This window comes from Ranitomeya imitator, chromosome 3, assembly GCF_032444005.1.
Source record: "Ranitomeya imitator isolate aRanImi1 chromosome 3, aRanImi1.pri, whole genome shotgun sequence".
Lineage (NCBI taxonomy): Eukaryota > Metazoa > Chordata > Amphibia > Anura > Dendrobatidae > Ranitomeya > Ranitomeya imitator.
In genome coordinates, this window is record NC_091284.1 from 228,536,648 (window position 1) to 228,563,654 (window position 27,007).

Sequence of the window (27,007 nt, forward strand, 5' to 3'; positions counted from 1 at the left end):
CGCAGTGGCCCGGTATCCATTCCAATGTGAGCAGCAGAGCCGGGTTAATTACCAGTTTATCGGTGGCAGAGGCCATCTTCCTGAGGCCGCGCATGCGCAGATGGCGTGCTCTGCTTCCCGGGGCTTCAGGAAAATGGCCGCAGGAGGCCGCGCGTGCGCAGATGGAGATCGCGGCAGCCATTTTTCTGCAGCCGAGATCTAAATCTGCGAACTCGGCTTCAGGAAAATGGCCGCCACGATCTCCATCTGCGCACGCGTGGCCTCCCGCGGCCATTTTCCTGAAGCCCCGGGAAGCAGAGCACTCCATCTGCGCACATGCGGCCTCAGGAAGATGGCCGCCACCACCGATAACGCCAAGTTTCACCTGGCTCTGCTGCTTACCGGGCTGCTGCGTCACCTCACCTGTGGAAGGGACCCCGCTCACGCCATACCGCCTCCTCATCCCCGCACCTCTGCCGCTGCTGCACCTCTGCCGCCGCCACACCACTGCCGGTAAGCCTGTATTCCAACTATAAGACGCACCCCCCATTTTCCCCCCCTTTTTTGGGGGGGGAGTGCGTCTTATAGTCGGGAAAATACGGTAAATTCGTCATCTATAATGTAAATTTGTAGCAATCACCCAGGTAATCATGTTTCTCATTGGCTCTGAGAATTAGAGCACATATACGTACTCTAGCTTTGGTAGCTTTCTTTCTATTTATTCCATGGCATTTCATGAGGAGTTGTGTATAATAATCATATTATAAAATATATAGTTCCTACATGTAAGTAAATGGAACCTGTCTCTTCCCCAGGGCCTATTAAATTAAAATAGCCACCTTCAGTAGCACTAAGGCTGCATTCTGTGAAGGTGGCTCTTCTGTTTATTATCCCTAGGAACGCTGAAATAATGAGTTTTATAAATTTCTCGCCATACCTCTATTGAGTCAGGGAGGTATGTTTTCTCCCCCTGACTCAACCGCCTAGCAGCCATCCATCATCCAGCTCTGTCCTCCGTGCGCCGCTTCTTTTTCTCGTGATGTCACCGGTGCCTGCGCTCTGCAATCAGTTCTCGAGCAAATGCTGTGCGCGCTGCCCGTGAACTCACATTAGGTGCCTGCGCCTGTGTGTAGCGGAGGCCCCAGATCCCATGTTATGATGTATTCACACTGCGGGGCTGGGAATTTGGCGCCTGCGCAGTAGAGCGGGTCACCGTGCTCCATTTAAGATAGTGCCAAAGTCTCGCGAGAACTGATTGCAGAGCGCAGGCAGCGGTGACGTCACGAGAAAGAGAAGAGGTGGCGCACGGAGGACAGAGCTGGATGATGGACGGCTGCGAGGCGGTTGAGTCAGGGGGAGAAAACATACCTCCCTGATTCAATAGAGGTTTGGCGGGAAATTTATAAAACTCATTATTTCAGCGTTCCTAGGGACAATAAACATAAGAGCCACCATCACAGAATGCAGCCTTAGTGCTGCTGAAGGTGGCTATTTTACTTAAATATACCCTGGGGGGGGGGTGACAGGTTCCCTTTAAGGATGAACAGAAAATACAAGTGTTTGCCCTATCTTGTGCGTCATTCTTCTTGTGTGTTAATGACATATACGACAACATAATACATTTTTTGATATGTATATATTGGTGTTTCAAGGTCTTGCCAGAGCCAAATCTGTACCAACTAAAACTTACTCCAATGAAGTGGTGACACTATGGTACCGACCTCCAGATGTTCTACTGGGATCTACAGAATATAGCACACCTATAGATATGTGGTGAGTGACAGAGGATTTGGGAATAATTTGTTCCCGTCATTCTTTATAAAAAAAAAAAAAGTGTTCCACTTCTAGGACCGCTTCAAGTTTTCCTGGCTCCTCTCCTTTCCATAAAAAAATCTATTAAAATATAAACTAGTGATGGGTGGACCCCTGGATGTCGAGTTCAGCCAAACTTTAAAAAAAAGTTTGTTTCAAGCAACAAAACGGTACCTGAACTCAAACCTGGACCCCATTCAAATTAATGGGGGACCCGAATATCCAGTGTTTCCCGCGCTGTCATCTCTATGACAGAGTGAGAAACACCGGCTTTTTAAATGATTTATGTATTCATTCATTAATAATAAATATACAGTGTAAATAACAAAAAATGGCGTAGGGTCCCCCTTAATTTTCATAAGCAGCTGATGGAAAGCTGACGGCTGCTATTAATATTCTGGGAAGGGGCTAATAGCCATTAAGGTTCTCAGGCTATTAGTATCAGCTCACAGCTGTTTGCTTAGCCTTTACTGGTTATTATAGGGGAGATGCCCTAAATTTACTAACCAGCAAAGGCTGAACAAGACAGTTGTGGGCTGATATTAATAACCTAGGAAGGGGCCATAAGATGCGCCAATTCTGGTGCTTAGCCACATTCTTCCCTCTTACCTTGCAGTGGCAAGTGGGGTAATAGTTGTGGGGTTGATGTATGGATGCTGACATCAAGCCAAAGGGTTAGTAATGGAGAGGCGTTTAAGACACCCCCATTATTAACCCCATAGTCAAATGTAATAAAGACACAGAGTAAAGTCCTTTATTTGAAATAAAAACTACTCAACCCTCTTTTACCCAAAGCTATACTCACCTTTCTGCCGATAATCCATTAAGCCCATGTCCCACGATGATCCGGACATCAGTGATGCAACCTCTCTTGAATTGAAAATAGACCATACAAGGGCGAAAATGATTCAGTAGCCAAATATATCTCCTGATCTGAACCCAATTGAACACCTAGACGGAATTCTGAAGAGACAAGTTGAGCATCACTCTCCATCCGACATCCAGACTCAAAAAGAGGTCGTTCCTGAAGAAGGGGAAAAGATAGATGATGCAATATGTCGCCAACTTATTCATTCTATGCCTAGAAGACTTGGTGCTGTCTTTAAAGGGGTCCAAAATGATAAGTCTGCAGTTACTCTGTGTAACTGTAGTATTATGAATTCCCCAGCACACGCCGGTGGGTTATGCCTACCCCCGGCCAGAGCCCGACTAGTAGGCGTGGCCTCGCTCCATACGCTTGTATTGGGCAAGGCTGCACCCCATCTAGTGACGAGGCCATCCATTGAGCGTGGCCGATTATTGGTCGTAGCCTCGATCAATACAATATGCTTCAAGACCGTGCCCCCTGGAGTATGCGTAACGCATACATTACCGCCACTACTGACTCAGAAACCAGGGGTTCACCGCAGCCAGGGCTGCCACTAGAAATTTCGGGGCCCCATACTGGCAAAATTTTCGGGGCCCCCTTGAAACTCCGCCCAGGCTCCACCCCAGCCCCGCCTCCAGGCTCCACCCCACGAACTGTCCACAGTCCCACCACTCTCTCTTGGAAAATCTCCACTTCTCACCTATCACACATTAACAGTTCCCATCACCAGATCACACATATAGCCGGCAGCTTTTGTTTTGGACAAAAGATTTTTTAAGCCGCCACCACAACAAGGTAGACACTTTTGGCCGGGCCCTACTCTACTGTAACCTACTAAATATTTGTTAAAATATGCAATACAATTTAGGTATATTTTTATTTATTTTTCAATTTTTAAAATGACCTATAATACTACATACAAGGAACAAATACCACAGCACTATGACCAGATGACATATTACCACCACAGTGATCGAATAATATAAAATACAAGGAACAAATACCGCTACACCATGACCAGACCACATATTACCTCCACATCATGACCAGACCACATATTACCAACAATGACTGAATACTACAATACTGATCAGTAATACAAAAAAAAACCACAATACTATCACCATCAGTGCCATTATGCACAGGAGATCTGTAATTAGTAAGCAGTGTCTGTGTACAGGTAATACAGTGATCACTGGTGACATTACACACAGGAGCTCTGTATATAATGTATAGATAATACAGTGATCACTGGTGACATTGTACACAGGACCTCTGTATATAGTATACAGTGTATAGTGTAAGTGTATAGGTAACACTGACTCACCAGTGACGTCTCTAGGTGAAGTCCTTCATCTTTCATCCAGCACAGACCGCCATCACTTTATCCAGCCAGGACTCGTCTCTGCAGGAAATAAAACAGTTATCTCGAGTTCCGCTTGTAGAACACATTACTTAATTTTCCCAACTTCTACATTACACCACATGAAGAAGGCAACATAGTATCACTCTACACAGTAACAGGACCGCCCCCCCATTTAAAACAGTATACTCAAAAAATAAAATAAATACATCACTGCAATAATAATATCCCTTAATTAGCCCCTATGGTAATATTCGCCATCCTGGCCACCGTGTGTCTCATTTCAGGCTCCAGCCATATGTTCTCTCATCCTGCCCTCATGAGTATCCATTCTACCCCATATGATCTCCCCATCCTGCCCCATCTGTCTCCATCGTATCCATCCTGCCCCATCTGTTTCCAATCCTGCACCATCTCTGTCCAGCACTCTGCCCCATCTCTGTCCAGCACTCTGCCCCATCTCTGTCCAGCACTCTGCCCCATCTCTGTCCAGCACTCTGCCCCATCTCTGTCCAGCACTCTGCCCCATCTCTGTCCAGCACTCTGCCCCATCTCTGTCCAGCACTCTGCCCCATCTCTGTCCAGCACTCTGCCCAGCACTCTGCCCCATCTCTGTCCAGCACTCTGCCCCATCTCTGTCCAGCACTCTGCCCCATCTCTGTCCAGCACTCTGCCCAGCACTCTGCCCCATCTCTGTCCAGCACTCTGCCCCATCTCTGTCCAGCACTCTGCCCCATCTCTGTCCAGCACTCTGCCCAGCACTCTGCCCCATCTCTGTCCAGCACTGTGCCCCATCTCTGTCCAGCACTCTGCCCCATCTCTGTCCAGCACTCTGCCCAGCACTCTGCCCCATCTCTGTCCAGCACTCTGCCCCATCTCTGTCCAGCACTCTGCCCCATCTCTGTCCAGCACTCTGCCCCATCTCTGTCCAGCACTCTGCCCCATCTCTGTCCAGCACTCTGCCCCGTGTCCAGCTTTCTGCCCCCCATGTGTCCAGCTTTCTGCCCCCCATGTGTCCAGCTTTCTGCCCCCCCGTGTCCAGCTTTCTGCCCCGCCCCCCCCTGTCCAGCTTTCTGCCCCCCCCCCCGTGTCCAGCTTTCTGCCCCCCCGTGTCCAGCTTTCTGCCCCCCCCGTGTCCAGCTTTACTGCCCCCTCTGTGTCCAGCTTTACTGCCCCCTCTGTGTCCAGATTTACTGCCCCCTCTGTGTCCAGATTTACTGCCCCCTCTGTGTCCAGATTTACTGCCCCCTCTGTGTCCAGATTTACTGCCCCCTCTGTGTCCAGATTTACTGCCCCCTCTGTGTCCAGATTTACTGCCCCCTCTGTGTCCAGATTTACTGCCCCCTCTGTGTCCAGATTTACTGCCCCCTCTGTGTCCAGCCTTCTGCCCCCCCTGTGTCCAGCTTTACTGCCCCCCTGTGTCCAGCCTTCTGCCCCCCGTGTCCAGCTGCCTTCTGCCCCCTCTGTGTCCAGCTGCCTTCTGCCCCCTCTGTGTCCAGCTGCCTTCTGCCCCCTCTGTGTCCAGCTGCCTTCTGCCCCCTCTGTGTCCAGCTGCCTTCTGCCCCCCTGTGTCCAGCTGCCTTCTGCCCCCTCTGTGTCCAGCTGCCTTCTGCCCCCCTGTGTCCAGCTGCCTTCTGCCCCCTCTGTGTCCAGCTTTACTGCCCCCCTGTGTCCAGCTGCCTTCTGCCCCCTCTGTGTCCAGCTGCCTTCTGCCCCCCTGTGTCCAGCTGCCTTCTGCCCCCTCTGTGTCCAGCTGCCTTCTGCCCCCCTGTGTCCAGCTGCCTTCTGCCCCCTCTGTGTCCAGCTTTACTGCCCCCCTGTGTCCAGCTGCCTTCTGCCCCCTCTGTGTCCAGCTGCCTTCTGCCCCCCTGTGTCCAGCTGCCTTCTGCCCCCTCTGTGTCCAGCTTTACTGCCCCCCTGTGTCCAGCTGCCTTCTGCCCCCTCTGTGTCCAGCTTTACTGCCCCCCTGTGTCCAGCTGCCTTCTGCCCCCTCTGTGTCCAGCTGCCTTCTGCCCCCCTGTGTCCAGCTGCCTTCTGCCCCCTCTGTGTCCAGCTGCCTTCTGCCCCCCTGTGTCCAGCTGCCTTCTGCCCCCTCTGTGTCCAGCTGCCTTCTGCCCCCTCTGTGTCCAGCCTTCTGCCCAAGCCTCCCCCCCTAACCCCTCCCCCCGATCACCGCTCTCCGCTCTTAATAGAAAAAAAAAAAGTTCTACTTACCTGCCGCGCTCCTGATCTCTCCACGCAGCTGCACTGTGCACTCGCCGGCGACCTGCACGCTGCGGCTGGCGGCTGTTAACTATTGACGTGCGGGCGCGGGCCCGCATGTCAATAGCGTACAGCTGCAGCGCCGGCCGCCGCTAAGGGCCCGGTTCAGCCTGCGGCTGCCGGTAGGGGCCCGGTGAGCAGGTAAGAGGGGGCCCGATGCGGGCCCCCTCTGCTCACCGGGCCCCTTACGCCAGTCACGGCTGTAATGCCCTGATGGCGGCCCTGACCGCAGCGCACAGTGCGTACGTTAGGTACACTGAGTGACTACAGATTTATCATTTTGTCCCAGACAACCCCTTTAAATGTCATGGAGGTCGTTCAAAATACTACATGTGGTAGTTTTTTGATGTGGGGTGTATTTATTTTTGCATCAACTAATTTGAGTAAAATTGAAGCTTTTGTAATGAAGCTTATATTAATCTTACTTTCATGTTATGGGTTACAAAATGTTGAAACTATGAAACTCAATCTCGTCAAAGTAGATGGAATTGTGCATTTTGATGCGTTATTAGACAGCAAAGAGCTTGTTCTGTCCTCACTAACACTGAGGTTCGTGTGTCGTCTGACAGGCAGATAAACCGATCTACAGTAGCCCAATAACAAGACTGTAACTTGGCGTCTGTGCAGTTTATTAACATTAGTAACTGTATTCAGTGAAACTAGGAGCAATGAAATAATGAGGTATTAGCACGTGTATACAGGTAACACAGACATACATGAGCATACCTCCCAACCGTCCCTCATTGTGCGGGATTGTTCCGGATTTGACTCTTTGCCCCGCTGTCCAGCGCAGGACACTCTCATCCCGGGAGACAGCAGGAGAACTCCGTCACACCCCCTTTTGTTAGGCCACGCCCCTTCCCCATGTTCCTGAGTCTCCCGGCGTCACTGTTCAGAGAGGGAGAGAGAGGAGACACTTCTAGTTTGAGGTAGCAGCCGAACACAGCCTGGGTGCCGGCGGCAATGTAACAGCAGACCAGTGTGAGTGGACTGGAGCTGCTAATTGTAATGCCTGGCTAGTGTAATCGTGCTTGGAATGAGTGGGGCTGAGCAGGGAGGGATGGACACACTCACAGCCTCCCTCTGTTTGCCCAGGCTGCTCAGTGCTCACTGCTGTGTTATCTGCAGATCAGTGTGAGTGAGATCATGACTCTGACACGTCTGTCTCCAGTCAGTGCATTTGAGGAGGAGCAGCTGCAGCTCCCTGGGAGAGGGTGACAACACAACGCTATTGTGGCTGCTATTTCCCCCCTCCACCCCCCCTCCCCGCATAAAAAGGGCTAAAGGTACCTTCACACTGAGCGACGCTGCAGCGATCCAGACAACGATCCGGATCGCTGCAGCGTCGCTGTTTGGTCGCTGGAGAGCTGTCACACAGACCGCTCTCCAGCGACCAACGATGCCGGTAACCAGGGTAAACATCGGGTTACTAAGCGCAGGGCTGCGCTTAGTAACCCGATGTTTACCCTGGTTACCAGCGTAAAAGTAAAAAAAAAAAAAACACTTCATACTTACCTTCCGCTGTCTGTCCCTCGGCGCTCTGCTTCTCTGCCCTGTGTAAGCGCAGCAGGCCGGAAAGCAGAGCAGTGACGTCACGGATCGCTAGCGATATCGTTCAGTGTGAAGGTACCTTAAGCCAAAGCCCCTGTGACAGTCTGACACTGTAATGTAGCAGAGCCGTGTGTGTACAAGGTGTATGGATCGGAGCAGCGTGTGTACGAGGTGTGCGGAGCAGAGCCATGTGTGTACAAGGTATACGGAGTAGAGCAGTGTGTGCAATGTGTATGGAGCGGAGCCGTGTGTATATAAGGTGTATGGAGCTGAGCCGTGTGTGTGCAATGTGTACGGAGCGGAGCCGAGTGTACGAGGTGTGCGGAGCAGAGCCATGTGTGTACAAGGTATACAGAGTGGAGCAGCGTGTGCAATGTGTGTGGAGTGGAGCCGTGTGTGTGCGATGTGTACGGAGTGAAGCCGGGTGTGTGTGAGGTGTACGGAGTGGAGCCGTGTGTGTGCGAGGTGTACAGAGTGGAGCCGTGTGTGTATGAGGCGTACAGAGCGGAGCCGCATGTGCAAGGTGTATGGAGCGGAGTCGTGTGTACGAGGTGTATGGAGCGGAGTCGCATGTGTACGGAGCGGACGCTGGCTGTGTCAGATCGGAGCAGATATTGGTCCTCGCTCTGACACGGACTGGCACAGGAGACACGGAGGTCTTTATCAGTGGCATATCACAGCTGCAGCGAAGTGAGCAGTCAGCGGCGCAGCTGGATGACACCATTCAGCGCCGTGGGTGTGGAAGCTGCCGGCTGCTGCGAGGGAGCGCGGTGAAAGGTGTGTGTGTGTAGTGATGGAGAAGGCAATGATGGGGGTGGGGTAACCATGTGTGGCCAGTATACTGTACCCAGCATTATGTGTGGCCATTATTCTATACCCAGCATCGTGTGGGGCCATTATACTGTACAAAGCATAATGTGGCGCCTTAATACTGTATGGACCATCACGTGGGGCAAGTATGCTGTACGCAGCATCATGTGGGGCCATTATACAGTATGGAGCATAATGTGGCCAATGGCCATTGTACAGTGTGGAGCGTCATGTGTGGCCATTATACAGTATGGAGCGGCATGTGTGGCCATTATACAGTATGAAGCGGCATGTGAGGCCATTGTACAGTATGGAGCATCGTGTGTGGCCATTGTACACTATGGAGCGTCGTGTGTGGCCATTGTACACTATGGAGCGTCGTGTGTGGCCATTGTACAGTATGGAGCATCGTGTGTGGCCATTATACAGTATGGAGCGTTGTGTGTGGCCATTGTACAGTATGGAGCGTCGTGTGGGGCCATTGTATAGTATGGAGCATCGTGTGTGGCCGTTATACAGTATGGAGCGTCGTGTGTGGCCATTGTACAGTATGGAGCGTAGTGTGGGGCCATTGTACAGTATGGAGCGTCGTGTGGGGCCATTGTATAGTATGGAGCATCGTGTGTGGCCATATTTTTTTGTTTATAATTATTGTTTACAAAACATTGTGATCAGAAGTGCTAAATGGGTGTGGTTGGGGCGTGGCTAGTTGTGAAATGGGTGTGGTCAGAGGTGTGGCCTAAAATTTGCCCCTCTTTCCCTTCCTCGAAAGTTGGGAGGTATGACATGAGGCAAATGGCTGAACAGTTTATAAGCAACAGTTTATAAACCAGCCTGCTATCCAGTCACATAAGTGCAGCTGACTAATGTAGTATTGGGAATCTCAGGTATCGGGTACCACATAATCCTTCGTAACAGCGATGCTATCACGAAGGGGAATAAAATGGCGGATGTCCTCTGAGCTTCTTCTTCCCACAATGCACCACTACAGAGCAACGAGATAGGAAGAGCTGAGGAATAAAAAGCTAGTGCTGATGAGCAAATTCAACCACTAGAGGGAGCCTGTGTACTGCAAACAAACTCGGTAATAAAACATGACATTTATTGCTGAAGCATGACAGGGCCGATATATGACTGCGCCCACCACTGGTGTCGGTTTATGCATTTTACTTTTAAATCAAGTTCAAGTAATTTACATGTTGGAAATATTGTATACACAAGTGCATGGTCCAGGATATTGAATGAAAGGGTTTCTAAAAAAATATTTATATTTTGTATAGGGGAGTTGGCTGTATTTTATATGAAATGTCCACTGGACGACCCATGTTTCCTGGTTCAACAGTTAAGGAAGAACTGCATTTAATCTTTAGGTTTCTTGGTAAGTATACAGCCTTTTGATCCACAGGATGAAGAGTGAGGGAATTGTCTTATGCTGAATCTTGTGTAGGAGGGAAAACGATTAGAATTATACCTTTTTCCATTGATATGAATGGGAGTTAACTGATTACCAGCACAGCTTTTACTGCTACACTGATGGCCAGGACTGAAACCATCCTTTTTTCTCCTTATTCATAAGCATCCAGCAGCTGAATCCCACCTTTTTGGCTCTTATTGTGTATTTTATGAAGTGCCAAGCTTTAGTTAGAGGGTTTTCCTCTAGCTAACTAATGAAAACAAGTCACCTTTTATCATTGTTACATCTGGAGAATAACTTACTGCTGGGACTGAGGGGACTGGGAATTTTTGTCCCCCATACAAAATGGAGGGCCAGGATGGCCAACTGCTGGTCCATTAATTCTCTATTGGGCAACTGGAAAAAGCCAAGAGTAGCGCTTGGCAGCTCCATGGGGAATGAATGGAGCTGCCATTGAACATGTACCCCGCTTCTCCATTCTAACAGGGAAAAAAGATTCCCATCCAACTGATCAGTGTGGATCCCAGTGGTCAAACCCCAGCCATCAATAAGTTATCACCTTTCCTGTGGATAGGTGATAACTTGTCTTCACCAGACAACTCCTTTAAGGACTTTGAATTATATAGTCTACATATTATCAATATATTATGTCTATAGATAAAAAAAAATCAGTGGCTTTACTATATACAAAAAAGTCAGTGTAGTCCAGGCTTAAGATAAAATTAGAGTTGCGCACATTCAGTACATTTTCTGTATTGTGCCATCACATTGCCGTTGTCCATGTGGGATTTTCTGAATGCGTCATCCATGATTCATGTGTCACTTTAATACTTCTTGCCCTAAAAGTCTGAAATAACTAAATTACTAAAGTCTAAAATATCATCTATGTATCTACCTGCTATCTTCTTCAGGAACACCGACCGAGGAGGCGTGGCCAGGCATATCTTCCAATAAAGAGTTTAAGGCTTATGGTTTTCCACAATACCGCGCACAACCGCTGAAAAGTCACACGCCTAGGTAATGTGTTATAACTAGTCCTTGGGGTATTCCAGAGATTTTCCTTCATATCATGGAGTTTGGGATCTTCTTGAAGAGAATCCCAGTACATTTTGTCCTAGATACATCAAAAGTTATGTTTAGATTTGTATTTATCTACTGACTATTACTAATAGTGGAGCTTCTTTTTCAGGTTGGATTCTGACGGGATTGAATTACTGTACAGCCTCCTGTTGGTGAGTAGACCACTGAAATGTTATACTAGCGTACAGCTGCTGTAGACTGGCTTTTTTCTTTTACAAGAGAGAGATGTATATATGAAAATAGTAGACAGCAAAACTGTAATTTGTGAAAATAATGCATAGCTGTCAGTTGCTTTCTAAGAGTGATTCATATAAAGGGGATTTTCAGCTGGTCCCTTTCACTAAAATGGTGTAGCTGCGTGGTGGGTGGCTGTACCACCATTGTGCAGAGGTAAAATGTCCAAGATGATGCATTACTAGACCAGATGTTGGCCAAACCCACCGATATTGGCGAGCTCAGCTGACAGTGTAATGTGTATGGGGGTTTCCCGCCTCTACCCTGACAGATGATGTCAAGCAAGAGAAGTATCCAGCATGCCTGATTTCAGACCGCCAATCCTTTTGTTCTCAGTGAGATAAGCTGCCGCCAGTGTAGTCTGGCAGTGTCTCTCAGACAGCACAGGAGCACTTGGCAGAGCCAATATCCCCTGTGTATGGAGGAGTTGGCTGTCTGCTATTTATTGTGTACTAGATGGTGGCCCGATTCTAACGCATCGGATATTCTAGAATATGTATGTAGTATATTTATAAAGATTTAAGAATAATGCAATGAACACACAGGATTCGGCCGGCCGGGCGGGACCAATCTCAGTGGGCCCCCCCTTTAACACATACCACGATTCATGATGCACAGATACAACAGAGAAATATAGCACAGCCACGTAGCATATAACATAGCCACGTAGTATAAAGCACAGCCCATGTAGCATATAGCACAGCCATGTAGTATATTGCACAGCCCACGTAGCATATAACAACGCCCACATAGCATATAGCACAGCCATGTAGTATGTAACACAGCCACGTAGTATATAGCACAGCCACGTAGCAATATGACACAGCCCACGTAGTATACAACACAGCCCACGTAGCATATGGACCAGCCACGTAGCATATAACACAGCCACGTAGTATATAACACAGCCACATAGTATATTGCACAGCCACGTAGTATATTGCACAGCTCACATAGCATATCACAGCCCATGTAGTATATAGCACAGCCACGTAGTATATAGCACAGCCCACATAGTAAATAACACAGCCCTCGTAATATATAACACAGCCCACGTAGCCTATAACACACACGTAGTATATAGCACAGCCCACGCAGTATATAGCACAGCCCACGTAGTATATAGCACAGCCCAAGTAGTATATAGCGCAGCCCACGTAGTATATAGCACAGCCCACGTAGTATATAACACAGCCCATGTAGTATATAGCAGTGTGAGCACCATATCCCTGTTTAAAAAAAGAATTAAAATAAAAAATAGTTATATACTCACCTTCCGGCGGCCCCTGGATCCAGCCCAGACCTTTAGCGATGCTCCCGCCAGGTCCGTTCCCAGTGATGCTTTGCGGCAATAACCCGTGATGATGTAGTGGTCTCGCGAGACCGCTACGTCATCTGGTGTCATTACCGCAAAGCATTACTGGGACCGGAGCATCGCAAGGTTCCGGAAAAACTGCCAGGGACGCCGGAAGGTGAGAATATCACAATTTTTTTTTTTATTATTATTATTTTTAACATGATATCTTTTTACTATTGATGCTGCATAGGCAGCATCAATAGTAAAATGTGAAGCGGTGTTCAAATCCCGCCCCAATATCGCTGATTGGTCGCGGCAGGGTGTGACCAAACAGCGACGTGGGATTTCCGTTACAGACAAACAGACGGAAGAGGACCTTAGACAATTATATATATACTAGATGGTGGCCCGATTCTAACGCATCGGGTATTCTAGAATATGCATGTCCACGTAGTATATAGCACAGCCACGTAGTATATTGCCCAGCCACGTAGTATATTGCCCAGCCACGTAGTATATTGCCCAGCTACGTAGTATATTGCCCAGTCACGTAGTATATTGCCCAGCCACGTAGTATATTGCCCAGTGACGTACTATATTGCCCAGCTACATAGTATATGGCCCAGCTACATAATATATTGCCCAGTGACGTAGTATATTGGCCAGCTACGTAGTATATTGCCCAGTGAGGTAGTATATTTCCCAGCCACGTAGTATATTGCCCAGCCACGTAGTATATTGCCCAGTCACGTAGTATATTGCCCAGCCATGTAGTATATTGCCCAGTTACGTACTATATTGCCCAGCTACGTAGTATATTGCCCAGCCACGTAGTATATTGTCCAGTAACCTAGTATATTGCCCAGTGACACAGTATATTGCCCAGCCATGTAGTATATTGCCCAGTCACGTAGTATATTGCCCAGCCACGTAGTATATTGCCCAGTAACGTAGTATATTGCCCAGTCACGTAGTATATTGCCCAGCCACGTAGTATATTGCCCAGTAACGTAGTATGTTGCCCAGCCACGTAGTATATTGCCCAGTCACGTAGTATATTGCACAGCCCACGTAGTATAAAGCACAGCCCATGTAGTATATTGACCAGCCCACGTAGTATATAGCAATGTGGGCACCATATCCCTGTTAAAAAAAGAATTAAAATAAAAAATAGTTATATACTCACCTTCCGGCGGCCCCTGGATCCAGCCCAGACCTTTAGCGATGCTCCCGCCAGGTCCGTTCCCAGTGATGCTTTGCGGCAATAACCCGTGATGATGTAGTGGTCTCGCGAGACCGCTACGTCATCTGGTGTCATTACCGCAAAGCATTACTGGGACCGGAGCATCGCAAGGTTCCGGAAAAACTGCCAGGGACGCCGGAAGGTGAGAATATCACAATTTTTTTTTTTATTATTATTATTTTTAACATGATATCTTTTTACTATTGATGCTGCATAGGCAGCATCAATAGTAAAATGTGAAGCGGTGTTCAAATCCCGCCCCAATATCGCTGATTGGTCGCGGCAGGGTGTGACCAAACAGCGACGTGGGATTTCCGTTACAGACAAACAGACGGAAGAGGACCTTAGACAATTATATATATACTAGATGGTGGCCCGATTCTAACGCATCGGGTATTCTAGAATATGCATGTCCACGTAGTATATAGCACAGCCACGTAGTATATTGCCCAGCCACGTAGTATATTGCCCAGCCACGTAGTATATTGCCCAGCTACGTAGTATATTGCCCAGTCACGTAGTATATTGCCCAGCCACGTAGTATATTGCCCAGTGACGTACTATATTGCCCAGCTACATAGTATATGGCCCAGCTACATAATATATTGCCCAGTGACGTAGTATATTGGCCAGCTACGTAGTATATTGCCCAGTGAGGTAGTATATTTCCCAGCCACGTAGTATATTGCCCAGCCACGTAGTATATTGCCCAGTCACGTAGTATATTGCCCAGCCATGTAGTATATTGCCCAGTTACGTACTATATTGCCCAGCTACGTAGTATATTGCCCAGCCACGTAGTATATTGTCCAGTAACCTAGTATATTGCCCAGTGACACAGTATATTGCCCAGCCATGTAGTATATTGCCCAGTCACGTAGTATATTGCCCAGCCACGTAGTATATTGCCCAGTAACGTAGTATATTGCCCAGTCACGTAGTATATTGCCCAGCCACGTAGTATATTGCCCAGTAACGTAGTATGTTGCCCAGCCACGTAGTATATTGCCCAGTCACGTAGTATATTGCACAGCCCACGTAGTATAAAGCACAGCCCATGTAGTATATTGACCAGCCCACGTAGTATATAGCAATGTGGGCACCATATCCCTGTTAAAAAAAGAATTAAAATAAAAAATAGTTATATACACACCTTCCTGAGCCCCCGGATCCAAGCGAAGCGGTTACCGACGCTGAGTCCTCGCGCGCTCCGGTCTGAAGAGTACATTGCGGTCTCGCTAGATGATGACGTAGCGGTCTCGCGTGACCGCTACGTCATCATCTCACAAGATCGCAGCATGGACCGGTTACCGGAGCGTTGAGAGCGAGAAAGGCCTGTTGTGGATCCGAGGGGCCGACGGACGGTGAGTATATAACGATTTTTAATTTTTTTTATTATTTTTAACATTAGATCTTTTTACTATTGATGCCGCATAGGCAGCATCAATAGTAAAACGTTGGTCACACAGGGTTAATAGCAGCGTTATCCGAGTGCGTTACATTGCGGCATAGCGCGGTCGGTTAACGCTGCCATTAACTCTGTGTGAGCGGTGACCGGAGGGGAGTATGGAGGGGGCACTGACTGCGGGGAGGAAGGAGCGGCCATGTTGCCCGTCGCTGATTGGTCGTGGCTGTTTTGCCGTGACCAATCAGCGACTTGGATTTCCATGATAGACAGAGGCCGCGACCAATGAATATCCGTGACAGACAGACAGAAAGACAGAAAGACCGAAGTGACCCTTAGACAATTATATAGTAGATAGATGGGGGGCTTTAGTATCACAGGCAGGAATCCTGACGATCATAAACTCATGCTGTAATCTATCCGCTGTCAAGTTATAAGTTGGGAAAACCCCCTTAATAAAGACTATATGTCATGGCAGAAGGTCATTTTTGTTATTCTTAGAATTCTGCCCCATTTTTTTAAAAATGGAGCTTTATAAAAATAAATGAATTGGTCGCCTTGTTGTGATCCTATTTCTTAGTGAATTCTGACTTCTTATGAAACATCTGCTTCACATCTTTTAGTATGAGGACAAGAAGAGGATATCAGCAGATGCCGGGCTACAACATCCTTATTTTAAGACCCTTGGAGAGAGAGTGCTCTCACTATCAGACAGTAAGTGACTACATGCTATATGTGGCTTTTCAGTGACATAGGACGTCTCGGTTTTATGCTTTGTAAAGCAAGTTTGTAAAAAGATGTCATCTTGTATAAAATTGTATAACATTCGTTCACCTCTTTATAGATACCTCAATCTTTACTCTGAAGGAAATCCAGCTTCAGAAAGACCCTGGTCACCGCGGCTCCATCTTCCATCAGACAGGTATAGATAAAGGGCAATAAAACCCAACAAGAGTATCATGAGCACAAGAAATAGTTTTATTAAATACAATATAATTAAAATATACTCCGATACGCAGATTTCTATAACAAATCACCCAAATACTACATAGTTGTATGGGACACCATTTACCTCTAGTAATGTAGTGGGTAAAACAAATCTAATATATAATTGCCTAGAATACTACTTCCTGCAATTTGTGCCAACTTCCGTGGCTTTGTCCGGAGATAATGTCCGGAGCTAATGTCCGGAGCTAATGTCCGGAGCTAATGTCCGGAGCTAATGTCCGGAGCTAATGTCTGGAGCTAATGTGCGGAGCTAATGTCCGGAGATAATGTCCGGAGCTAATGTCCGGAGCTAATGTCCGGAGCTAATGTCCGGAGATAAGTGACGTCAACAGTGTCCAGTGTCTGATTGGTTGCCGCCTGCTGCGAGCGACCAATCAGAAACGTGCCATACTGTGACACACTCCGCCCGCCATTTTGGTGTGATTTTTGAATTTTTACCTCACAGCAAGTTTCTACTGCGTGGAGGCGGGCCCAGTGACGTTGCTCTTCAAGCTCCTGCCGAATTTCGTCAAAAAAATGATAATACCATTTACCAAAACTATATATATTTAGTTGTGAAGTGGTTCAGTGACATTTTCACACCAATTTTGAACTTTTGTTTGGTGTTTTCTCCATATACTGCCTATTATTTTTGTTCTTTCTTACTATTATTTATTGTATTATTCTTACATTTGAATAAATAATGTATATATGGATTCTAGACTCCCGATTCTTTAGAATCGGGCTGCCATCTAGTAGATAATAAATATCTATGCACTTACATGTTCTGCCATGCTGCATCGGTGACAGAACCAGCGCCTCCCGTATCTGGAAACTGAACGCTGGTGAGGGGCATAAAGTTAATTTCCTCCCGGCAGCGAGGGCAGGTTGACAACGCTACTAACCTGCAGATTAACCACATATCTGCAGGTTTATTAGTGTTTTTTTCACGTGACTGTTTCCCTTTAAGCAAAATCACACATTTTTAGAAGAACAACCACTTAACATACATTTTCCATTTTCTGTCAGAAATAACAACTGACAAACACAAGAAACCAAAATATAAATAGACACGAACAATAGACAAAATAAAAAATAAACATTCTTCTTTCACATAGACATGGGAACCAGCACACAACAGATTCTCGCTGGTTATTATCATTCAACCAATTAGTACCAAAAAGTACAAACAAAAAAATTGCCAAAATTCGCCCTGACGTAGGGTTACAAAAGCGCTCTGCTCCTCATCAGTATAGGGGATGGTAAATGGATGAGGCGTTTAAACATGAGTGTTGCCATCCTCTCACCTCTGTGCCGCGTTTCATACATTCAGATACCCTTAACTACTTACTACCTGATACCTGTTAAATGGGATTTTTTTTTCTTTTGCAGGTCGTGGAAAGACCAGACGACAGAGTATATTTTAAAGCAGCACTTGCACACAGGATAACCTCCATTCTCCACTGCCTGAGGCTCCTGCACTAATTAAAAGCTATAAGTATTAACATTGACTTACTAGTCTGCAGTGAGTCTTTAGCTAAATGTACTATCATGTGGGTATCAGTGCTGGGTACAAGGACATATATATGAGTGACTACTCTTAGGGATCCCACCAGCGCCTTATTTGCCCCCATTCATAAGGAAACATTAGCTGAAATGTTTTCCCCAATGTGTATGTGGATTTGCTTCTGTTACTCTTACCGCAGACACTATTTTACATGTCTTTATTGGCATATACTGGTAGGAAGCAGATATCGCTAAGTTTCTAATTACATGAGTAAGAAAACGTTGTACGCTCCCACCATGGGGATTAATGTAGTACATTCCAAAATGGTCACTGCGCGTCAATGGGTTATAAACAGATCATTCTCTAAAACTCTGCCTCTGAAAACTACAGTGGCCTGCCATTGTCCTTAATGGAAAGAGTTACCTGTGTCTGTCATCCAGGTGTAGTAAAGCTGCCATCCTGCCGGCTGTAGTAATAAAGTCTAAATCTTAGCCATGCAGGATATATCAGAACCATGACCTACTGCAGGGGTCTTCAGCCTTTTCTTTACATTTACCGTACATTGAGAACAAGCTTCATCCACTCAGATGTGCTCTTGAGCAACGTTCATTATTACTCATTGCTTGTATAGCCCCAACATCATCGCTTAACCGGGTTGTCCACTACTCGGACAACCCCTTCTCAATCCCTGTGTTTGCTCCTTGTAAAATAATAACACTTATACTCACCTCCAGTGCCGGCACTGGCTCCCCCGGGCATCTGTGACATTGTTATGTTACGCGATCCCTGCGGCAAAGTAGCAGTGGCTTTTCTCTTTCTGCCTTCGGACAAATAAAGTACATCCAAAGGAAGTGAGAGCTACTGGAATGGCGTCAACACTGGAGGTGAGTATAAGTGTTATTATTTTACAAGGGGGATACATAGGGATTGAGAAGGGGTCGTCTGAGTAGTAGACAACTCCTTTAAAATTTTGTCATGGCCTTCCGACTTCATGACCTATCTATAAGATCGCTCAAGATAAGGAGATCGGTGTGGTGTCCGACACCCAACGCCCCCACCAATAAGTTGTTTTTTGTTACAGTTGCCGTTGCTGACTTCCGCAGCTCACTGTTCACTGAGCGGTGAATGAAGCCACTTTGGCTATGCCTCTATGACTGAAAGCCAAAAGTTAATTTTCTCCCAGTGCAGCGTCCGGGCAGCTTTAGATTATTAACCTGCAGATTAACCCCATATTTGTAGGTTAATAGTGTTTGGGGACATGACAGAGCAGTGTAGCTGACTGTAAACATATAATGCATATGTAACTTGAAAGAAGCGCAGTAGTTCAGCAATGTCCATTTACCCTGTGACTTCTTTACTCTTTATGGCCATGGAATTACCTTTGTGAGTACTAAACTAAGCTGCTTGCCGTTCATTATCGGTTCTGAATGTACACGTACTTGTAGACATTCCTACCACACAAGTATCTATCCTCTTACATTCCTGTCCACTCCAGTCTGATTGTATGGCTGCAATAGACAAAGCTCCCTAACCACATCGATGACGTAGCCTGTAGCAAGGAGTGTTCTAAAATAAGAAGCAGCCCAAAAAATATGGTTCCAACATGTAGCAATAATCTTTTCCATTCTATTTTGTGCATATTTTGTCCAAAATAACCAAAAATCCCAGGTGAACGCTACTAGTTGATGCTTTTCAGATAATTTTTTTTGACTACACCAAAATAAAGTGACACTTTGGCAATAGCCCGTCCCTTGGTATGGGTTGTGTTAGATCATCTACCAATGAACTTAACTTTCATGTAGAATCATATAATAAAAATATTGCATTTTTTTCCTCAATATTGTAAAACCATATGGGAACGATGGTGGGTACGAGGAACTTAATATTAGAATCCAATAAGATTCTCTACTTAGAAGTGTTTGACTCTCTCCAATCCCCACCTCTCGCCTTAAATATTCAAAACAAGTGAGATCACCTTGATATTTATACACAGAAAATATTTGGAGTAGAGGGGTTATCTGAATCCACAATTTGTTCACTAATGCTTTGCCACAATTTCCAGGTGGTGACCCAATCTAATTAATATATCAAATATAGCATAGAGTGGATTACAATAATATAATTATAATTGAGTGCCACTGTATTTTAAAAATTGGGTTAAACAGTGTTGTCTACCTTCAATTACAATTTGGCCATTTTTTGCCTAGTTTACATGGTGCAACCTTGTTTATACCATATTTAAAAAATCCTGTTTGTGTGAGGAATAATAATTAATAATTATAATTATTATTAATTATTATTTATACCGTATTTTTAAAATCCTGTTTGTGTGAGGAATAATAATAATGAATAATAATTGTAATTGTTATTCAATATTATTATTATTTATACCATATTTCTAAAATCCTGTTTGTGTGAGGAATATCTTTTTATTATTTTATACCCAAACTGGGTGATAATATCCTCATTAAAAAGTCAGAGGAAGGGTAGGTGGGAGGTGTAGAAAAATTGTAACCGCCCTGTACGATTTCACAAATTGAAACACCCCCTTGTTAGGTTGGTAAATATCTATTAAGAATTAGATAATTCCTTTGATTTGATTTTCTACTAAAAGTAATCGTAAAAAAAATCAACTTAACATTTCATGTTTACTACGTTGTTTCATTATGAGTTCCTTCTGAGTATTTTCTACTCTATTTTTTTCTCTATTTATTATCCAACTACGGTGTTCCCCTTTTGTTCAGCCTATCACATATCACTGCATGTTCTCCCGGGTAATTCTCATTATTAGAGCAATTACGTTTCGCACGAGTAAGCTCCCATACTGGAATGTTCATTATAGTATGCCTGGGATGGATAGATGTTACTTAAGGGTACTTTCACACTAGCGTTTTTTTTAAATCCGTCACAATGCGTCGTTTTGCAGAAAAAACGCATCCTGCAAAAGTGCTTGCAGGATGCGTTTTTTCCCCATAGACTTCTATTGACGACGCATTTGCGACGGATTGGCACACTTCGCATCCGTCTTGCAACGGATGCGTCGTGCTTTGGCGGACCATCGGGAGAAAAAAACCCTACATGTAACGTTTTTTTCTCCCGACGGACCGCTTTTTCCGACCGCGCATGCGCGGCCGGAACTCCGCCCCCACCTCCCCGCACCTTACAATGGGGCAGCGGATGCGCCGGAAAAATGCATCCGCTACACCCATTGTGCAATGCAGCAAACGCTAGCGTCGGAATCTCTGCCCGACGCATTGCGACGGGGAGATTCCGACGCTAGTGTGAAAGAAGCCTAAGGGATTGTATTACCTGCAATATTCTTACTAAACGTGAACGTTTCAATAATGCCCCTCTCCTTATTAGCTGCTAGAATTAGATCCAAAAATTAAATTCTGTCTTTACTCCATGTATATGTAAATTGCAATTTACACCCATTGCTATTAAAGTATTCTATTCAATAAGTTGTGGCACTGTACCAAACCAATGCACCAATAAAAGGATTAAAATATGAGTAGACATACTTATCCTACAATCATGAAAGAACAATGTTGGCAAAAGATGGAGAGAATTTTGCAACCATTAATGTGCCTCTGTACTTCAAAATATATTCGCTATCAAACAGAAAAAAAATGTGAAAGCAAATAATATAGGACCTTAAAAATGAAAAATGGAAATCCTCACGATACTATTTATAGGCTCTTGCTACCCTGTCTGAGAGCAGCATGATGCAGACAGGGACCGTTATCCCAGCGATGTGTGACTTTACTTGCCTGTTTGCTGTAGTTATGATAAAATCACTGTTTTATAACACTGTCCACACCACTGATTGGCAGTTTTCTGTATACACTGTGCAATCAATGGTGGGGGCAGAGTTATACAGGGCTCATGAAATATGGAGGACTACATTACGGCAAGTTTACTAGTCCTTTAGTCTCAAATGTCTGTGAAAACCACAGCAACAAGCCTAGTAAGTGATACATCACTGGAATCAGGGTCTCTGTCTTTACGTTATGCTGCTCTCAGATTAAGTAGCAAAATCCTTGTTACAGATTTAATTTAAAAACTCTAAAACAGCAATTATACCTAGCTCATGTGGAATGCAGGTATAAAGTAATGCAACATCGCATGTGATCCATGAATGCTTGACATTCCACATGATCTCCTGTACTAACGCAGGAACATGTTTAGTGTCCTTCAAATGTTCAGGACATTTTCCAACAATAGGCTGCAGAAAAGTATCCAATTGCATATTCAGCCTACACCTGCCACAATAAAGTTCATAGCTGGTGGAAAATTATTCTTTTGCAGTTCTGGGCAGTGAAAGGTATATTGACATAAAAAGATACCGTATATAGTCGAGTATTAGACGACCCGAGTATAAGCCAAGACCCCTAATTTTGCCACAAAAAACTCCATATTAAAATATGCCCCATATAATACTCGTAATGCTGCACAAAGGTTAATGATGGCCCCATAAGATGCTCCATATTAAAGTATGCCCCATAAAATGCTGCACAAAAGATAAGGATGCTCCATACAAAAATATGCCCCATATAATGCTGCACAAAGATTAGTGATGGCCCCAAAAGATGCTCCATATTAAAATATGCCCCATATAATGCTGCTGCTGCGATTAAAAAAAAAATTACATACCTCTCGTCTCTGCCCGCTGCTCCTCAGCATCGCCGTCTCTCTGCAGTGACTGTTCAGGCAGAGGGCGCGCACTAACTATGTCATCATGCCCTCTGACCTGAACGTCACAGCCAGAGGAACCAGAAGACACAGCGCGGCGGTCGAATGGGGACAGTTGAATAACGCATGGCTCACCCACCCCTAGTCCTACTCACCCTCCTGGCGCTGCATGTTAGCCCCTGCATCTTGGGCACCGGCTTCTCTCTTCTTGTCTTCCTTTCTGTGCTGAGTGGTCAGTGATACCGCTCATTAAAGTGATGAATATGCGCTCCACGCCTATGGGAGTGGAGACGCGTGCATATTCATTACTTTAATGAGCGGTTCCACGTGACCGCTCAGCACAGGAAGGAAGACAGGAAGAGATATTGCGGCACCTGAGATGCAGGAACTGATATGCAGCGATGACACCAGGAGGGTGAGTATGATGTCTTCTACTCCCCCTCCCCCGCCAGCAATGGCTCGTGTATAAGCCAAGAGGGGCATTTTCAGCACACAAAAATATGCTGAAAATCTCGGCTTATACATGAGTATATACGGTATATACTCATTCTTTTTATGTCATAATTCTTAAGTTAATGCCTAGTATAGATTTAAGGTCTTTTTCTTGAAACATGTTTTTTGGATCACTTTTACATTTTTCATATGTAGTTGAATCGCTCTATGTCTTTTTATTCAATTTCAGATATAAATCTTTAATAAAGCCGCTGACCCTCTTCTGCCTGCCATTCTCTCTGGGAATGCTATGTTATTTTTATGGCATCATTTTCTATTTCCTCGATCTTGTTAAGGTTCTTACCTCTAGATCTTATTTGTCTGTAATTGTAATTATTGGATTCTAACATTAGATTCCTCTCATCCATGAGGTCTAATCATTGGCACCCATTTGATTTTACATTATTGAGAAACAATGTAATATTTTTTTGCTAGAATTCTATTTGGAAGTTACATTCATCGGTCAATGACCTAACAGGTCATGTGATAAGGTGTGCTTTTACCAAAGCACATGAGTAAAAACCTTTAATGGACAAAATGGAATGTTTCGTAGTAATTTTAATTGATATGTAATAAAAAGCGAAATTTCTGCTACGTACTACATCTGGCTTTTTTGGGGATGCATCTTATTTTGTAGATTTGGGATCTCGTGCATGAACAGAACAGGTGAGCGGGTTACATGTACTTACTATTATAAAATACATGCACACTTTACATCCTTTATAAAGGTTGGATAACTTGAAGGCCCAGGTTTATTTGGATAGCATTCCATTAACCATTACATCTAAACTACAGTGTGTTTTATATTTCCCACAATACACATTTACTGATATTTGTAAATGGGACTCTACCTCATGGACCCCTATATATCAGGTGATCTGTAAAATGGGTAAACTGGTATGTGTAATTGTACCCACTAAATGTGATCACTACCACCACTATGGACTGGTTGGTGCCTATCCGCACATGTGTTTAATAACATTTCCGATGAGATTCTGAAATATGTGATATCAATTTGTGAATGGCACATATAGTTTAATATGTAAGACATTTAAGGGGTCTTTAAGATAATTCACTTGGAGCTAGACAGTACAGCATCAATCCTTTCATTTTGCATCGATGTTCAGGGAGTCACCTCTTCATGTAGCACTTTTCATTATGCTTCCCTCCTGAGCTTTGCACTTTCTAGAAACACTTGTACGGTGTAAGAACTCCTTGCTATTCTGGACTCCATACCAAGCAAACAATTGCAAAACGGGTGTCTGAAATGCTGATTTGTATTATCCTTTTTAATTAATATTAGCAAAAGTCTCTTAAACCAGTGGTGGGCAACTAGCCTGCCCAGTTGTCCACGTAGCTTTCGTGGACAAGAGTAAAATGGATTCCAAAATAGTTTTGTTTTTTTATAAAACATGTATCAGTAAAATGAGTCACTGAGATCATATTCTTGGAACTACCATTCCTATATTTAACACAGTCCCATATCGCTCTCTACTGAAATGAATATCCATGGCAGAAACCTACGATTGAGCGCATCGGTAATTCATTACAATGAACAGTGACCACACATGCACAGGCATCTCCTCTTCGAAAGAAGTGACCTTCTCTGGATTTTGGATTATGAGGAATTTCTGGTCATTTAAGATGCCAAGAATTAAGAATGATACATTTACTAATCAGTTCACTGGCTACTTTTTGCGCACCACTGGTCTCAAATGTACAGTCCGTCAGTAAGTGAGTAGAAAATACAGGGAGTCCACCGGTATGTCTATAATACATCCCCAGATTTGTGCCTGAGAGATAGAAATGCTGCCTAATGTGATGTAAAAAAATCTATTTATCTGAGCTGAGGTCTAATGTGTGTGTGTTTGTCTGAATGTGTATCCGAATTCTATATATGAATACACCCCAGAACTCCGTGCTGCAAGTGATTAAATCCATTTTATTGTCTAGGTGTATAAATAAAGTTTATCTAAAGATGTAAAACATATATATTTAACGTTTTATTATTAATGTTGAATACGTTACGATTACAAAGTCGGAGAACTGGTCTAGATTTTTGTGTAAAAATAAAATTCAGTGGGGAAATCGGTCATTAATATGTGAGGCTAATTTATCAGCGTGTGTAATAATTCTATCATACATGAAAGACGATGTAAACCGAGCAACAGTCCTAAATATAGGACCATGCTGAAGATTAAGTGGAGTAGGTCTTGCTTTAAAAAGAAATATGCCAATAAATCTTCAGAGAATGAGAACAAGTGGGATATAATGTCTCCCAGCAGTAAAGAACTAAAAAGCAAAAATAAATATCACTATAAGGCAATGATTGCAAGGTTTGCAAGACAGCCAACCAATGGTCATCATCATATAAGATGATGGCTGAGCAGATTTCTCACACTATGGTTAACTCGCTTTCGGAGCACAAATATAAAAGTGTGTTTTCCATGCTGCACCAATCAGAGCTCAGCTGTCGTTATTATGTGGAGGTATAACAACTGCAAGCTGTGCTGTGATTGGTTGCCTTCGGAAACAAACACAGTTCTACTATTAGACAGTTTTGATAAATGAGGGCCACTGTGTTATGTCTAGAGTATGCTCTGAGGACTAGGATGGGTAAGTCTCAAGGATTCCCTTATTGATGTTCTTTGAATCCATATACACCTCAACATTGAAAATACCAGTACCAAGAAAGAGTCAGCAGTTTGAAAACTTATATTGTCAAAGTAGTTACCTTCGTGGGCAGTAACAAGTGCTCTTCTAACTCAGAAAATACAGCATTGCCAATGGTACTTGTATATGGCAGGAGAGCAGGTCGTTTAAATTCCTAGTGGCTTCCCTACACCATTACCTGAGCTGCCCTCAGCAGTAATTGGAGTGATTCTGATGATAGTTATATATTAGCCAATTTTCCATAATGACATTTCATGAGATGTCTAGGTTCTTCAGCTCAAAAAAGCCATGGCCACAGATTGCCACTATATTCCGGAGTCTAAACACAAATTAAATTATCCTACAGAATAAAGTAATTAGCACAAAGATTAGTGAAAAAAATGCAACAAGGGGAAAGACTACTACTAATAATAATGATTTTATTGATGAATTTAAAAGGATATAAGATTACAAAATTACATATATACAAAGATCAGAAACACAATGGGTGATAGCACAAGAGAAACCAGATGAGGGAAATAAAAAAGGCAATATAGGCTACGTAGCTAGACGGGATGATGTATACATGCATAATATCTTTTAAAAAATTTTATTCATTTCTTCTTTGTGTTTTATATTGGCAACATATACAGGGTGATTCACTTGATACTTTACCTGGAAAAATTGATTGCTGTAACTTCGAAAAGAGATGATCTATCGTGCTGAAATTTGGAATTTACATACCTTGGTTTATGAGAAACAGATGTTTTAAAGTAGATGTTGAAAATGTCCACCATTCCCATCCAAGCATACCTGCACACACCGTTCCATATTGTTGAATGTGTTTCGCAGAACTTCTGTGATAATAGCCTGAATTTCTCACTGTATGTTCTCTTGGAGTGCCTGTAATGTTCATGGCTTGTTACTGTACACCCGACCCTTCAAATGGCCCCAAATGAAAAAATCCTGCAATAATGAATTCTTTTCTCTTGATCAATTCCTGAACGACAGTGACTCTGTATGGTCGAACACAACCTTTTTAGGCCATTCATAGACATGTGGAATACGACATGCTTGTCTCCTGTGAAAACCTTTGCAACGATTTATGTGAATATGCCAGAATTTGCTGTTTCACATCTTGAATTGTTTCTTCAGACATTTTCGGACATCCTCCATCACGCCTATCCAATAATGTTCCTGTATGTTCCAGCTTATTTACCATTGACAAATACACGGTTTGGATAGCGGATTTCGACTTACAAATGTCTTTGGAAACTCACTTTGGCACCTCTTTAAAGGGAACCTGTCACCCCCAAAATCGATAGTGAGGTAAGCTCACCATCATCAGGGGCTTATCTA

General features: G+C 44.4%; 1 protein-coding gene across 1 annotated transcript in view; it reads left to right on the plus strand.

Annotated features, from left to right (window-relative positions):
• The window catches only part of CDK18 (cyclin dependent kinase 18), a 269,344-nt gene extending 251,528 nt beyond the window's left edge, over window positions 1-17,816 (plus strand). Inside the window, exons 10-16 of the mRNA XM_069756225.1 lie at window positions 1,632-1,752; window positions 9,926-10,023; window positions 10,971-11,076; window positions 11,249-11,291; window positions 15,942-16,032; window positions 16,163-16,240; window positions 17,698-17,816. Of these exons, the coding sequence (XP_069612326.1) occupies window positions 1,632-1,752; window positions 9,926-10,023; window positions 10,971-11,076; window positions 11,249-11,291; window positions 15,942-16,032; window positions 16,163-16,240; window positions 17,698-17,732 (572 nt within the window). The 3' untranslated portion in view covers window positions 17,733-17,816. The remainder of the gene's footprint in view (window positions 1-1,631; window positions 1,753-9,925; window positions 10,024-10,970; window positions 11,077-11,248; window positions 11,292-15,941; window positions 16,033-16,162; window positions 16,241-17,697) is intronic.
• Window positions 17,817-27,007: the final 9,191 nt, after the last annotated feature.